This window comes from Erithacus rubecula (assembly GCF_903797595.1).
Source record: "Erithacus rubecula genome assembly, chromosome: 15".
Lineage (NCBI taxonomy): Eukaryota > Metazoa > Chordata > Aves > Passeriformes > Muscicapidae > Erithacus > Erithacus rubecula.
Window position 1 is genome coordinate 4,980,427 of NC_136667.1, and position 15,397 is coordinate 4,995,823.

Here is a 15,397-nt window from a genome sequence, read left to right on the forward strand (position 1 = left end):
TGGGGGCAGGTTCCTCCCTCTGTGCCAAGAGACAGTGCCCTGGAGCATCCTGCCTCCCCAGGGAAGGGCCATGGGGCTTCCTGCACCCCCAGGCTCTGCAGGGAGCCTTGGTGCACCCAGAGGCCCCAGTGTGGCCCTGGTGAACCCACATTGCCTTCCCAACCTCACCTGTGCCCAGGTGCCAGCAGAGCTTCCAGGTGCCTCTGGCACTGTCCCAGCTCTCCTCTGGCACTACACACCACAGCCACCTTACATAAACACTCACAGCAGGCACTGCTGATTTCCCAAAGCCCCTCAGAGCTCCAGGCCTTCCTCCCCTGATCCGATTAAGCGGCGTGGATGGCATTAATCAGGGGACAGGCACCTCCACGCGTGCCAGGAATTACTGCTGTGCTGTTAAGTAATGGCAGGGAGCAGCCCTGCTGGGGCTCCAGCAGGATGGGGGTGCCCAGCCCCACACAATCCTGCACCTCTGTGTGTCCCCAGGGCAGGTGCTGGGCAGAGCTGCACTCGCTGCTGTGTGACCACAACACCAGCTCAACATTTACTGGCTGGCCCAACTTCTCTCTGGCATGGCCACAGGTTCCTCTCGAGGCTGGAGCTGGAGGAAGCCTCACAGGGGGTTTTGGCACATCTGTGCTGGAGGGCTGGGGCAGGAGGGTGGGGGGAACAGTCCTTAGTGCTGCACAGCTCCACGGATGTGCAGTGGTGCCAAGGGCGGGGAGCTGTCAGGAGTGAGGCTTGGCACAGCCCTCCATCCTCATCCTCATCCTTGTCCACATCCTCCTCCAGCAGGAATCTGCTTCTCCATCTCTCCCCTGAGCTACCCTGGAGCTGCCAGGCACTTGGACAGCAGACGGTGCCTGCTGCTCATCTGTAATTAATTGCTGCTAAATCACCCTCCTGGCAGCTCAAGCCACCACATGAGTGGGCTCTGCTCCCTCCCCCCACGAGGTTAAAACCCCTGGGGCTGCACCCAGGACCTGAGGTGCTGTCTGAACCCTGTCCTGCTGGGAAAAGTCTGCCTCCTTCCTGACCCCTTCCCTGAACCTAAATTCCCTGCCACCCGCAGGTGTGGTGACAGGAGTGCCACCGTGGGTGCCTGGTGCCCCCAGCAGCTCCAGGGTAGATCTATAGAGAAGGGACAAAATATATTTAAAGAACAGAAGTAAGAGTATGTGAAAATATATGGAATTTTTAATAATGTATTAAAGCAAGTGTTGTGGTGAGTCTGTAAAAATGGGGGAAAGTGTGTTTGAGGAGCAGAAATATATGTATGATTACTTAGAATCTTTATTAAGGAAAAATGGTTTTAATGTTACAGATAAAAGTTAAGTCTGTGCCCCAACTCTGTGCTCTCTCGGCCCCAACGCGGGCAGCACATCCCCAGGAGCTGGCAGCTCAAACCCTGCCCCAAACGTGTTTCAGGGACTTTCTGCCATCCTGCACCACCGGCAGCGCCTTCTCCCAGGGCTCTGCGCATCCCTCATCCCCGAGGAGGATGCGGAGGGAGCGGGTGCAGGCAGAGCGCGCTGCGGGACTGTCCCCGCTGTCCCCGCTGTCCCCGCCGCCCTGCCCCGGTAGCGGGGCTGGAGGAGGAGCGAGGAGGCGGCACAGAAGGAGGAAGAGGTGCCGAGCGAGCAGCGCGGCAGCACCGAGCGGGACGGGACCCGAGGGCATCGCGGCGTGACCCCGAGCTGCCGCCCCGATGGGCAGGGGGCCGGTGTGACACAGCGGGGGCAGCCCAGCAGCACCACGGCTCCGCTCCCGCTCGGCTGAACCCCAAAATCTCAGCACCCCCGGGAGCCCCGCACGGTGAGTGTGACCCCTGGGTGCCACCACCACGGCAGGAGGGTGGCCCGGGGCCGCTTTTCCTGTGACCCCCCAAAAGGAGAGATGCGCTCGCTGATTTGTCCTGTGCTCTCTGCAGGCTGGATGAGGATCACTCGCACCCCCTGCCTCCACCGGCTGTCCCCGTGGTGCTCCTGCCACGCTGCCTGCCCGCAGGGTACCCCGTCCCCATGAGCATCACCTCGGTGGCTCCCTGTCACCCGCCGGGACCTGCAGCCAGCACCCCGCCCGGGTACCGGGGGCCCGGTGTCGCAGCCCCCGTGGCTGCCAGCAGCCCCTGCTGAGCTGGATGTGGCGCTGGGACGGGGACACGGCTCGGCAGGATGGCGGCAGCAGGGTGGTACCACCGCGACATCAGCCAGGTGGTGGCCGAGGAGCTGCTGGCCCAGGCGGGGCGGGACGGCTCCTACCTGGTGCGAGACAGCGAGTCGGTGAAGGGGGCGTACGCCCTGTGCCTGCTGTGAGTCCCTGCCCTGACTCTGCGTGTGGCTTCTGTCCCTTGCCTGCCTCCCTCTGTGCCGCTCCCTGCTCCAGGCACTGCAAAAAACTCTTGGAAGAGCTTTCTGCAGGGATGCGTGTGGGGTGAGCGGGGTGGCAGCTCCTCTGATTGACCCCCGGGACAGGGCAGTGGAGCCACGTCCTTGGGAGCAGGATGCAGGTTGGGCCCACAGCCCTGCCCAGCACCATGGCTGCTGAGCAGATAACCCCAAATACAGGGCACACTGAGCTGTTTTGGGCTGCCTGCTGGCCTATGAGCATCTCCCATGCTGGGGCTTTGGTGCTGTGGCCCCCAACATGGGGTCTCTTGCCATCCCCACACCTGGAACCAGGTGTGCACCCCCTGAGAGCACTGCTGCCTGCATCCTTTCTGCTCTGCACCCTTCCTGCTGCCTGCACTCTTCCTTCTCTGCACCCTTCCTGCTGCCTGCACCCTTTCTGCTCTACACCCTTCCTGCTGCCTGCACTCTTCCTGCTCTGCATCCTTCCTGCCTGCTTGTCACACATCTGTGTGGGCAGGTTTGGCAGGATGCACCCCCATTCCTTCACTGGCCTGGCTTTTTGTGTGAGTCAAATTGCAAATTTGAGCACTGGGGGTGTGGGGCACGAGCCAGAGTCCAGGCTGGTGGCACAGGATGGTGGCACAGGCAGGGATGTGCAGTGGCCCCACAGGCAGCACGGCAAAGGCTCTGTCTGGCCAAAAGCCAGGGTGCTGTGGGTACCCCAGTGAGTGCAGGTGGAGTCAGGGCTGTCCTGGGCTGTTTGGAAGCAGGGGGAACACTGCACGTCCTCCCACAGCCCCCGAGCTGAGCGTGATGATTTATTTCTAGAACTGCTCACTCAGTTCCTCTCTCTGCAGAGGGGATGGGGTGTTTGTCTCAGGGCTGGGCCCCCAGCGCTGCCACAGTGCCGCGGGCGGCGGAACGGGGCCCCTCACCTGCTCTCTCCAGCTTCCAGAGGCACGTCTACACCTACCGCATCCTCCGCGATGACGAGGGGCTGCTCTCCGTGCAGGTGGGTGCAGGGGCGGTGCCTCGGAGCTGGCCTGGCCAGGATGCAGCTGTGCAGAGCCCGGGCTGCTCGTCCCCCTCCCCGCTGAGGTGCCATCAGCCCTGCGGTTTGTTCTCTGCTCGAGCTGCAGGATGCGGGCGCTTTGCAGCCACTCCTGCTCGGGGCCGCATCCTGACACTGTCCCTTCCTGCCACATCGAGCCTGTCCCTGCCCCCTTCGATGTCCCCTCAGGGTTTCTCCTGGTGCCCAGCTCTTATCAGCTGCGCTTCCTGCCCCCTAGAAAGAGCTGAGTATCCACAGGGAGAATCCCAGTCTGCTGAAGGAGGCTGATGTCTCCTCACCCCGTGGGTGTTCAGCTGACCCTTCCAACTCACCACGGGCACATTTTGAGGGACAGACCCACTGGACACACAGCAGGCTGGAGCTGCCTCGGCAGAGGAGGGGATGTGACGGTGCTTCCCCTGCTCTGCCTCCCCAGACCATCCAGGGCATCCAAGCCAAGTGTTTCCGCACCCTCCCAGAGCTGATCGGCGCCTACCAGCACCCCTACAACGGGCTGGTGACTCCGCTGCTGCACGCCGTGCACCGCCCCGGGCCGGCCGAGGACTCGGGTGAGCCGGGGAGGGACCGGGGGCTGTGCCAGGCTGGGGACGGTCCCGCAGACGGGGAGGATGCCCGGGGCGGGGGGCACACGCTGCCGTGTCCCGGAGCTCCCCCCTCCAGCCGGACCCACATCCCGCAGCAGCTGCACCAGAGGCTGCAGGAGCAGCTGCACAGCAGGTAACGCGCCCCTGCCCGTCCCGGGCGATGGGATGGTCATGGCCGGGGGGAATCTTCATGCCCACCCCTCTCCCAGCCCGGCCAGTGACTCCACGGGCTTCATGGCCGAGTTCCTGACGCACCACGTGCAGGACCTGCAGGCTCTGTGCCACCCGCAGCTGCGGCACCTCAGCACCGCGCTCGCCACCGCCTGCCGGGCACTGCACAGGTCAGTGGCCTGGGGACGGTGGGGCCGGAGTGGGGTCACCGCCCGGGGCCACCCACCTTGTCCCCGTCCCGTTTTGGAGGCTGGGTGTCGCGTCAAGGCGCAGGAAACGCCCACACCGCCCCTCGCCCGACCTCTCCTCCCTTGCAGTGAGATCGACTTCACGCTGGCGGGTCTGGAGACCCTGGCCAGGGTGTTCGACCCCCCTGTGTCCCCTCGCAGCCCGGCCAGGGAGCAGGTGAGTGACCCCACAGCCCCCAGGGACTTCCACACCTTGTGGTGCAGCCCAGAGCCACAGTGGGGAATCAAGTCCAGTGCCACTACACAGCTCCAAAATTAACCATCCTCCCTTTCAGGGTTTCCTGAGCAGCGATCCAGACCTGGAGCTGCTCCTCAGCAAGATCTCCACTGTCAACCACCTCCTCTCTTCACTGGAGAAGAAGGTGCCTCACCCCAATTATGGTGCAGGGGAGGCACAGCTACCCCTCCCCTAAATTAACCCCTCTGTCAAACCAAGCTCTGGTAGCAGCACAGCCCAGGGTTCCCAGTTGCCCCAGTGCCCCCAGCACACTGCCCATCCCTCTGACAGGTGCTGAAGTCGCTGCAGGAGACGGTGACAAGGCACAACCTGGCACTGCCCAGCGTGGCCATGGCCCCCCAGCCAGCTGCCAGACCCCTGGCCATGCAGAACTTTGAGGTGAGGCTGGGGGCACAGAGGGACCCCGGTGTCACTGCTGGGCAGGGCAGGTGCGGGGACAGCTGCAGAGCCACGTCCCTGTGTGCAGGTGAAGGTGGGGAAGTCGCAGCGTGCAGCCCTGACGGTGGATGTGGAGTCGGGGACAGTGACAGTCACCAAGCGGGGCAGCGGCTCCCTGGAGGAGGTGATCCCACACGGCAAAAGTAAGGGGCTGCTGCACTCCTGCTGGCTGCCTGTGGGACTTTTTGGGGCTATAGGGTTCTCTGTCATTGGCCTGATGCCACAGGGATTGTCACCTGCCCTATCACAACCCATCCCACACTGCCTGTGGTGGGAGGTGGGGGCCACCATCGCCCCCCTGACCCCCATCATTCAGTCCTGCAGCTGATCAAGTACCAGAGTGTGCAGAGCAAGGTGAGGCTGGTGTGTGCCCGAGAGAACCAGAAGAGTCTGAGCAGGGACTTCATCTTCCCCAGCGCTCGGGTGAGTGGCACCGGCGTGTCCTGGGGGAATATGGGGCCCTTGGGAATATGGGAAGCAGCAAATCAGTGGTCTCAGGACTGAGACCATCCCTGCAAGCTGGCTTCTACAGCTGGGGCTGATGTGCACCTGATCCTGGGGTGCTGTGCCCCCCGTCTCTCTAAGACACACTCACCATCCTGCAGAAGCGAGAGGCTTTTTGCCAGCTGCTGCAGCTGATGAAGATCCAGCATTCCAACCTGGATGAGCCTGAGATCATCTCCGTGTATGTCGGGACATGGAACATGGGTAAGGAGCCAGGAGAAGGTGGCCTTGTCCTGAGAGGTTGTTGTGATTCTCTGTGAGCCTGGCTGAGTTTTGGGAGGTGCCTCAGGAAATCTCAGCTCTGAGCTGGTTGTCAATTTGAGGCTGGAGAAGACACCAGTCTGGCTGCCATGGGCTTTATCTGTCCTGTGGTGATCCACTCATCTGGAGGGTGTTGGGGAGACAGAGAAACAGGGATACCAAGAGAGTTTTGGGTTGTAAATCCCAGCAGTATGGGGCTGGCACACTGTTCCCACCCCTGGCAGCTCCTGGAGCCCGTGCTGGAGAGGAGCTTGGGAGCCTGGCACGTCCCCTCTGTGTGACCCCTGTCCCTGCCTGCAGGCAGCACGCCCCCACCCCGCTCTCTGGCCTCCTGGCTGACCTCCAGGGGCTTGGGGCGCACGCAGGACGAGACCACAGCCTGCATCCCCCACGACATCTACGTCATTGGCACCCAGGAGAACTCGCTGGGTGACCACCAGTGGGTCGAGTTCCTCTGCGCCTCTCTCAAGACCCTCATGGCCATCGACTACCGAGTGGTAACAGCAGCCCCTGTCAGGCCTGGGGGGCTGCGTGCCAGCAGCCATCCCCCACAACTCCTTCCCCACCCCAAACCAGCCCAGGGAACCTCCTGTGCCCCACACACTCCATGAATGTCATCCCCAGGAGTCAGGGATGGGTTGCTGACCCACCTTGTGTGTCAGCCCCATCCTCCACGGCTGTGGGGCAGGATGGGGGCCAGGCAGGCTCACCCCCTGCCCCACCACAGGTGGCCCTGCAGTGCCTGTGGAGCATCAAGATGGTGGTGCTGGTGAAGCCGGAGCACCAGCGGCGCATCAGCCACGTCCACACCTCCAGCGTGAAAACCGGGATCGCCAACACACTGGGTAGGGAGGGGAGATGAGCCCGAGGGAGGGGACAGCCTGAGGGACAGGACAGCACCTACGGGCTCTCCCTGAGCTCAGAGGTGGCACATCCCTGCAGGGAACAAGGGAGCTGTGGGCGTCTCCTTCCTTTTCAACGGGACTTCCTTTGGCTTCATCAACTGCCACCTGGCCTCTGGCAGCGAGAAGACCCACAGGTGATGCAGGGATGGGGAGGATGGGGCTGCCCCAGGCCAGGTGGGTGTTTCTGAAGGAGTCCTGAGAGGCTGTGGGGCTGCCCATGTCCCCAGCTGGCAGGAACAGAATTGAGAGTGAGGTGTCCTAGGTGTGGCTCATACAGTGCTGCTGTCCACCCTGCAGGCGAAACCAGAACTACAGTGACATCCTGCACTCCCTGGCCCTCGGGGACAAACGTCTGGGGGGCTTTGACCTCACCCTGCGCTTCACCCACCTCTTCTGGCTCGGGGACCTCAACTACCGCCTGGACATGGACGTGCAGGTGGGACCCTGCAGGTGCCAGGCTGGGGACAGCGTGGGGAGAGGAGCCCAGGGAGTCACTGTCCCTTCCCTGGCACAGGACATCCTCACCCACATAGTCAAGAAGGAGTTTCAAGCCCTCCTGGCTGTTGACCAGCTCAACTTGGAGCGGGAGAAGAACAAGGTGTTCCTGCGGTTCAGTGAGTGTGGGGACAGGAGTGCTGCTCCTCCTGCTGAGACAGTGGCACCAGGGTCCCCACGGCTCTCCCTGTATCACCCCCAGCTCTTGGGGTCCCCTCTCCTGGCACAGCCCTGCACGAAGTGCCCAGAGCCTGAGGGCTGTGCAGCCATTGGTGTGAGCCTCCTGTGGGGACCATGATACCCCATGGGGCAGGCAGGGACCATGGTCCCTGTGCCACCTGTGTGTCCTGATTCCAGGTGAGGGTGACATCTCCTTCCCTCCCACATACCGGTACGAGCGGGGTACCCGGGACACCTACGTGTGGCAGAAGTCCAAGCCCACAGGGGTGAGTTCTAGAGGTTTCCTCCAAGCAGGACATCTCTGGGGACAGGGACAGGGTGCTGAGAGGGCTGTGTGGTGATGCTCGGTCCCCACAGCTCCATCAGCCTGTTCCCAACCAAAACAGAGCCTGGGCAGGAGGGAACTCACTTTTTGGGGTGCTAGGATGCTCTTCTGACAGGGTGACCCAGACCTGAGAGGCCCCTGGACTTTCCCTGTTTCTAGATGCGGATCAATGTCCCCTCGTGGTGTGACCGCATCCTGTGGAAGTCACACCCGGAGACCCACGTGGTCTGTAACTCCTACGGTGAGTGACACCCCGGGGACACAGCAGCCAGGGGTGGCCAGTGCTGCCCAGGACCCCAGGAACCCTCCCCAAGCTGCCCCTTCTGCCATCCAGGCTGCACCGATGACATCGTGACCAGTGACCACTCGCCTGTCTTTGCCACCTTTGAGGTGGGAGTGACGTCTCAGTTTGTGCCCAAGGAGGGTAAGGACTTGGGTCTGCCACCCCCCGGGCTGGGTTTGGGGTAAGCCCAGCACACCCTGACCTGCCAGGACCTGCCTGCAGCTCCCGGCTCCAGCCCCGAGGCGCTGGCCTGCATCGAGTGGGAGAGCATCGAGGTGATCCTGAAAACCACCAGCCGCAGCAAGTGCTACATCGAGTTCCACTCATACTGCCTGGAGGGTGAGGGGGTGCCCGGGATGCTGGGGGTGGCTGTGGGGGTGAGCTGGCCTGGCTGGAGCTGTGTGCCCCTCTGTCCCCCCTCAGAGATGCAGCGGAGCGGGGAGAACACCTTCCAGAGCTGTGACATCCCTGGATTCCTCAAACTGGGCTGGTCCTGCAAGCATCTGCCTGTGGTGCGCAGCCCTGGAGCATCCTCATCCCCATCCCTGCCTCTGGCTCTGGACCCTGAGCCCTTAGGGGAGCTGGAGCTGTCACCACCTCCAGGACAGAGCCTCCCTGTGACAGTCCCCCCCCAAATCCCCCTCTCTGTGCACAGCTGAACCCCATCCTGCCCGACCTGGAGTACCTGGGGGACCAGCACCTGCTCCTCAGCATCAAGGGCGTGGAGAGCTGCGAGTCCTACGGTATGCGGGGATGGTGACACTGGGGCCACCACGGTGGCATGGGGGTGCCAAGCACAGCTTCTCCCAGGTTACAGCCTGCTGGGTGTGAGGCTGGTAAGTGGAGTTTGGAGCCTGGCACCTACCTTGCTCCGGTGCTGCTGCTCATGGGGAGCTCCCGTGTCCCCCGAGCCCCGGGGACTGACGCTGTGCCCGCAGGCGAATGCTGCCTCGCCCTGAGGTCAGCGATCGGCAGCACGGCGCAGCAGTTCGAGACCTTCCTGTTCCACCGAGGCGAGGAGACGGGCTCGGTGCGCGGCTGGATGCGGGTCCGGGTCCCCCGGGGCCGCTGCGGCACCCGCGAGCGGCTCTACGGTAACACGGAGCCCCTCCCGCTGCCCCGGGCTCGGGGACATCCTGGGCCACGCTGCCCTCTGTCCCCGGCCGTGGGGTGAGGCCAGACCTGGCTGCCTTTGCAGAGTGGATCAGCTTTGAGGAGGAGGATGCTGAGCCGGCAGCGGAGCCCGCGATGTGCCCCCAGCCGCCCCCGCAGCGCCTCAGGTACCCGGGCGGGCTCGGCCGTGCCGGAGCCCGGAGCGGGGGGATGCTGAGCCCTTTCCCTCTCTGTGCTTGGCAGGAGCCGCCCCCGCAGCCTCCCGGAGCCGGCCACCGGCTACACCAACCCCGCCTACTTCATCTTCGAGGGGATCCCCAACGCGTGGCTCCCGGGCCCCGGAGACACCCCCAAGAAGCAGGCGGAGAGCCCAGCCGGGGGCCAGCGGTGCCGGAGCCCCGCTGGCCCGCGGGTCCCGCTGTCCTCAGAGGAGGAGCCGTGGTGTGGCCGGCCCCGCTGTGGGCCACCGAGCCCGTCCCGTGGGCACGCACTCAGCCCCCGCAGAGTGGGGCAGCACAAGAGACCCAAATCGGCCGTCCTGACGAGGGACACGGTGGGACTGGGCGACTGCTCGCTGTATATGGCCAGTCAGCTGGGCCAGCTGGACCAGGTGTCACCGCAGGGCCGGGGGGACAGGCAGGAGGTCCCGCTGCGCCAAACCCACCCGGTCCTGGAGCCGCCACCGCGGCCCTGCCGGGAGGGGTCGAGGCCGCTGGGGAAGCGCGGAGCGCTGGGTGCTTTGGACCTGGAGACTCAACCTCCTCCTCCCGCCGACCTGCAGCCTGCCAGGATGTAGCGACAGCCGTGCCCAGCCCTGTGCAGCCCCGGCAGCTGCTCCCTCCTGCTCTGCTCTGCCCTGCTCACACCGTGTTCCCGGAGGACTTTCCCCGCAGCGCAGCTCCCGTGGTTCCTTTTGCTATCGCTGTCCTGAATAAAGTGTCGGGGACTGGGTGCATGTTTGCACACCTGATTCTGCGAAAGGGCAAGGAAAAAAAGAGCCGAGCCGGGTGGGGAAAACAGCGGCTCCCGGTGTCCTGGATGCTCCAAGGCATCGCCCCGCACCTGTCCCGTTCCATGGAAACCTTACCCATCGCAAAGTGACGGGTGTCTCAGCCCTTGTCCGGCACAGGGAGCGGGACACCCCTTCAAAAACACAGGGATTCCCCGATCCGGCAGTGTCACGGCTGTGCGACACGCGAGGTGGCCCCGGTTTTGGGAACACGATGCCCGGGCTGGCCTCAAGGTGGCAGTGGCCACCCTTGTCCTCAGGATTGCCCCGCAGGGCTGGGGGGCAGCGGAACAGCGCTGCTGGCACTGCGGGACCCCGGGGGCCAGCGAGGCTGTCCTGGGGCGGGCGAGGGGCCACGGGCCCCAGGGATTGGGGCTATGACCCTCCAGGCTGAGGTACTGTGGTCCCCATGAGTGCCCACGGGCAGAGGGACACAACCCATGGGTGGGGGACTATGGACCCTGCGGTTGAGTGGCCACGGTCCCCATGCGTGGCGGGATGTGGTCGCCATGGGCGGGGGGACACGGTGCCCATGGATGAGGGGCTGTGCCCCCGTGGCTGAGACGCCGTGGTGCTGCTGAGGAAAGGGCTGTGACCCCACGGGCGAATCCACCATGCTCCAGATCCGGGGGCTGCAGGTGCCCCAAAACCTGCGAGGGCACCAGAGGGATGGGAATGCAGTGGGGCTGAGCCCTGCAGCAGCTCCTGCCTCCGCCTCCGCCCGCCTCCAGCCCTGCCTTCCCCGGGCACTTTGCTCCCGGCCGCGGGCACACTCGGCACGGCACGGCACGCCCAGGGCCCCCCGATATGGCCCCGTCCCGCCTGGGGAACAGGCTGTCCCCGTGGGGGCCCCGCTCCTGAGAGCCGCCCAGGTCTGCAGGTGAGCTGGGGCAGCCCCTGCTCGGGGACAGCCGCGACAGCCTCGCCGTGGTCACGCAGTCCCAGCCGGGCTCCGGGGGTGAGGGACAGAGGTGGGGTCTGCAGGGCTGGGTGGGTGCAGGGTGGGCGTCAGCCAGTTCTCACCTGCCCTTCTCCACTCCCAGCTACCTCTGTACATCCTCCTCTTTAACATGCCACCTCCTTCCTCTGTCACTGAGGACCTTCATCCTTCCCAATGTGGTCCCTCCTCTCCTTCTTCCTCCTCTCCATCCCCTAAATCCCCATCACCTCATTGTGTTGAAGCTGCCTGGTGCTGTCGTGGCTCAGCCTGATGCCTTGGGCTCCCAGCGAGGTGGGGACAGGCACAGCCCAGGGTGGAAGGGAACCCTCACCCCACCCTGCCCAGGGTCACCTCGGGGCAGGGGATGGGGTGGACAGCAAGGGAAGTGTCCGACCCCACTGGTGTCCCCAGGGAGGTGTCCCAGCAGAGCGTGCCTTGGCTGCTCTTCCAGGCCAAGGGAAGGATTGGAATTGGGTCACATCCCCTTGTGCTGCAGCTTTGGCTGCACCAACCACGTGGGGATTAGGGACAAGGGTCCTTCTACAGGATGTTTTGCATAATTTCTCCTTGTTTTGCAATTTCCAAGGGCTTAAGCGAGGAGAAAAGCCCTGTTTTTCCCTTGCTCCAGCAGCAGCCAGTCCCAGGCTCACCCATCCTTTGTAGCTGCTCCAAAATTCACTCTCACCTCCCCTCTCTGAGCTCTTGCCTGCTGCTCCATGATCCCCTGGATTCCCATCCTGTCCCACCAGCAGGATCATGACTCTGGGGAAGAGTCTGCTCTAGTGTTGTCCCATTTCCTCATTTTACTGAAGCCTTTCCAACAGCTCCATGAACCCCCAGGGCTGGGGGAACCCTCAGATCCCACTGCCTCCATCTCCTGCTCCAGTAATCAGTCCCAACTCTTGGCTCACGCCTCAATCCTTCCTCAAAAGCCCAGGACCAAGGATAGTTTTGCTAGGAATGTCAGCAAAGAATAGGAGTGGGGCTGGTGGTGATGTGTCCTCAGGCTAGACTGATGTGATTCAGTAATTTGAATCATTAATTTTGATCATGACTAAGATGAGGAAGCAAGAAACCTGCTAAGATACAACTTGCCAAATGTGATCTTCTGCATTTCTGTATTTTGGTGGCTATCCTCAAAGGAATGTGCTTGGGAATGGTTAAATCCCACTGCTGATTGTGCTCAGGCTGTATCAGCTTCCAGAAGCTGCCTGTGCTCTCCTCTGAGAAGCCCAGCAGTCCACAGCTGCTCAGGATATTTCCTCACCCATTTTTCACACTTGATTATTAACTTCTATTTACTGTCTTCTCCATATCTTAATTGGTTGGTGGCCTGTGTCATGGGCACTGATTTTGGGCACTGAACCTGCAATAGCTCTGCTCTGGCCAGGCTCAAGGCTTTGCATTTTTGCATTCAGATGCTGGAAGAGGAAACTAAATCTCCTGGTCCCTCATGTCCTCAGCAGCTTGGGGACATGTGGCTGCCACCACTGGCACCTCGCTTGCAAGCTCAGGTTTTCCTGTCACCCGTTTTCTCTCCTGGCTCCGGAAAACAATCCAAGTTGTCCCCACTGTTAATGTTTGATCAGGACCTGCCTGTTGCTCTCTGAACTCATCCCTGCAATAAAGGCGGGAGCTGTGGCGGGCCAGGAGTGCAGGGTGTTGGATGTGGGCCCGGATCTCAGCCCTCAGCTCAAACAGAGCCCCTGGAAGATGCCTGGAGGGGCCCCTGCTGTCCCATCTGCCTGCTGAATCATTTATGAACATCTCTGTCAACCCCAGGTATCTCTCCAGGCAGGGTGTGGCAGGGATGATCCCGCAGATCCACCCTGCGGGATATTCTTGCTGGGAGAAACCTGCACATCATCAGGACAAAGGGAAACAGGAGGGGGATGATGAGGGAGCCAAGGGATGAAGGAGCCTGACAGGATGTGTCCTTCCACCTGCTCCAGCTATGTGCATCCCTGAGCCCCAAATTCTCCCCTGTCCTGGTGCCTGTCACCTCCTGGGAGAGCTCTGGACAAAAGAAATTGGAGACGCTCCAGCATTCCCTCCATCAGATACAGTTTTGGCTCCACCACCAACACAACAGCTTCTGCTCTCAGGTTACTCATCCAAGCATCCATCCTCCTTTGGAGGAATCATTACACCAGGGATGGTGGAAGGGTGAAGGACAGCCACCCTCACTGGTCCTTTGCTGGACACCACAGTGGTGGCAGACCCTCCCTGTCCCCTCGAGAAGAGAGTCCTGAGCTTTGACAGCTTGTCCTCACGCCGACTTTCCAGGAGTTCACAGACCCCAGCACAGGAAGGGACATCCAGCCTGGTGAACTCGTTCTGCCTTGAGCTGGGGCTTGGCTCCAGCTCCTCTGCACAGGACTCAGCTCATCCCTTCCCTACGGGCAGCACCCGGCAGCCGGCGGCTCCTGGCTGTCCAGGGACACTCTCCCCAAAGGCTCCTCTAACAGCTCCCCCAGGATTTCTCTGGGACACAACATTCCCCCAGACAAGCCTTTCTTCTCCTCCCGCCTTTCTTCTCCCAAGGAGCCCTCTGGGAGCAGCAGCTTTGTCAGGATGGTGCCAATTAGGCCGGGGTGGCTTCCAAGAGGCCGGGGGCTGCTGGTGCTCATCAGGGTCTCATTGTTCGGTGGGGCTCTGTCCCCAGCACAGGGCTCTGTGTCCCCAGCCCTCTCAAAGGGGTGATTAATGGGGGATTAATGGGGGATTAATGGGTGTCAGCACAAGGGCTGCAGAGGGGAGGCTTTGCCGAGCCCATCTGAGTTGAGAAAAACCAGAGAACCATCAAAGTGGCCGGAGCTCCTGGAGGGGGAGAAAATCTGGCAGCTTTGGCTCCCTTCCACGCTTTGTGCCTGACAATGGTCGGGATCAGTGACTAGTGTGCTTTTATGAACTGCTCCTAGGTCTGGCTGGCACGACATGGCCACTCCGGTGAGGATGTTCCCGGTGTCCCTGTGGACGCCAGCGCCCTGGCCAGGAGGGAACACCACGGCCGCACCCGAGGCAAAGTGTGTCTTCGACGAAGAGTTCAAGTTCATCCTGCTGCCCGTCTCCTACAGCATCGTCTTCGTGGTGGGGCTGCCCCTCAACTCCTGGGCCCTGTGGATGTTCATCTCCAGGATGAGGCCCTGGAACGCCACCACCACCTACATGGTGAACCTGGCGCTGTCGGACACGCTCTACGTGCTGTCCCTGCCCACCCTGGTCTATTACTACGCCGACCGCAACAACTGGCCCTTCGGGACGGGGCTTTGCAAGATGGTGCGCTTCCTCTTCTACGCCAACCTGTACAGCAGCATCCTCTTCCTCACCTGCATCAGCGTGCACCGCTACATGGGCATCTGCCACCCCATCCGCTCCCTCAAGTGGGTGAAGACCAAGCAGGCCCGCATCATCTGCGTGGCCGCCTGGCTCGTGGTCATCATCTGCCTCATCCCCAACCTCATCTTCGTCACCACCAGCTCCAAGGGCAACATCACGCTGTGCCACGACACCACCAAGCCCGAGGAGTTCGACCACTACGTGCACTACAGCTCGTCCGTCATGGCCCTGCTCTTCGGGGTGCCCTTCCTGGTCATCGTGGTGTGCTACTGCCTGATGGCCAAGCGCCTCTGCCAGCCCAGCTTCTCCAGCCCCGGCCTGCGCACGCCCTCCTACAAGAGGCGCTCCGTCAAGATGATCGTCGTGGTGCTCGCCGTGTTCGCCGTCTGCTTCGTGCCCTTCCACATCACCCGCACCCTCTACTACACCTCCCGCTACTTCCAGGCCGACTGCCGCACCCTCAACATCATCAACTTCACCTACAAGATCACGCGGCCGCTGGCCAGCATCAACAGCTGCCTGGACCCCATCCTCTACTTCATGGCGGGGGACAAGTTCCGGGGCCGGCTGCGCCGCGGGGCCGCGCAGCGCCTGCGGCCCGTGCCCACGCTGGACCTGGCGCTGGCGCCGCCCCTCGCCCATGGCGGCCACGCCACCCGAGGGACGGCGCGCAGCGGAGGGGGCAGCTGAGGGGGCTCTGCAGCCTCAGCCCCTCGTGTGGCCTGAGAGGCCGTGGGAGGAGGGTGCTGGTGCTGGGCAGGGCAGGACAGACACTCGTGGGAAGGGGAAGGACGCTGAGGAGGCTCTTTTGGGGCAGCAGGTTGCTGTTCCATCCCTGACATTCTTGGGGACACGAGGGGCTGACAGAGAAGGGACCCTGGTGCCTCCCTGGGCAGACACAGCTCTTCCATAGTGTGTGGGGACCAGACAACCTGGGGACA

The 15,397-nt window shown here is 62.6% G+C and overlaps 2 protein-coding genes across 4 annotated transcripts; both read left to right on the forward strand.

Annotated features, from left to right (window-relative positions):
- The first annotated feature begins 1,912 nt into the window (after positions 1 to 1,912).
- Positions 1,913 to 10,107, forward strand: LOC306808481 (phosphatidylinositol 3,4,5-trisphosphate 5-phosphatase 2-like). Of its 3 annotated transcripts, XM_079319102.1 has the most exons (25): positions 1,913 to 2,311; positions 3,300 to 3,363; positions 3,839 to 3,971; positions 4,023 to 4,140; positions 4,217 to 4,348; positions 4,496 to 4,583; positions 4,702 to 4,788; positions 4,935 to 5,042; positions 5,131 to 5,245; positions 5,419 to 5,525; positions 5,708 to 5,810; positions 6,168 to 6,364; positions 6,595 to 6,712; positions 6,810 to 6,906; positions 7,070 to 7,208; positions 7,287 to 7,386; positions 7,625 to 7,713; positions 7,932 to 8,013; positions 8,107 to 8,196; positions 8,278 to 8,394; positions 8,479 to 8,567; positions 8,711 to 8,798; positions 8,994 to 9,149; positions 9,254 to 9,335; positions 9,412 to 10,107. In XM_079319102.1, exons 1-25 carry the CDS (start codon positions 2,175 to 2,177, stop codon positions 9,962 to 9,964), a joined length of 3,189 nt encoding a protein of 1,062 aa, XP_079175228.1. In that variant the 5' UTR covers positions 1,913 to 2,174; the 3' UTR covers positions 9,965 to 10,107. The 3 variants fall into 3 exon arrangements, with proteins under 3 accessions (XP_079175228.1, XP_079175227.1, XP_079175229.1); XM_079319101.1 differs by having other exon boundaries at positions 3,839 to 4,140; XM_079319103.1 differs by lacking the exons at positions 1,913 to 2,311; positions 3,300 to 3,363 and having other exon boundaries at positions 3,915 to 3,971; positions 4,103 to 4,140.
- An 825-nt stretch (positions 10,108 to 10,932) lies between these two features.
- P2RY4 (pyrimidinergic receptor P2Y4) lies at positions 10,933 to 15,146 on the forward strand (the record flags this gene model as incomplete). The annotated part of the gene is made up of 2 exons (XM_079319343.1): positions 10,933 to 11,057; positions 14,039 to 15,146. Exon 2 carries the CDS (start codon positions 14,055 to 14,057, stop codon positions 15,144 to 15,146), a length of 1,092 nt encoding a protein of 363 aa, XP_079175469.1. The 5' UTR covers positions 10,933 to 11,057; positions 14,039 to 14,054.
- Between the last annotated feature and the right edge of the window lie 251 nt (positions 15,147 to 15,397).

Excerpts from the sequence above, each read along its gene's own strand:
- LOC306808481 (XM_079319101.1), top strand. The coding sequence starts at position 2,175 with ATGGCGGCAGCAGGGTGGTACCACCGCGACATCAGCCAGGTGGTGGCC. Across the intron at positions 5,043-5,130 it reads TGGCCATGCAGAACTTTGAG|GTGAAGGTGGGGAAGTCGCA; the intron begins GTGAGGCTGGGG and ends CCCTGTGTGCAG. Across the intron at positions 8,014-8,106 it reads CGTGGTCTGTAACTCCTACG|GCTGCACCGATGACATCGTG; the intron begins GTGAGTGACACC and ends TCTGCCATCCAG.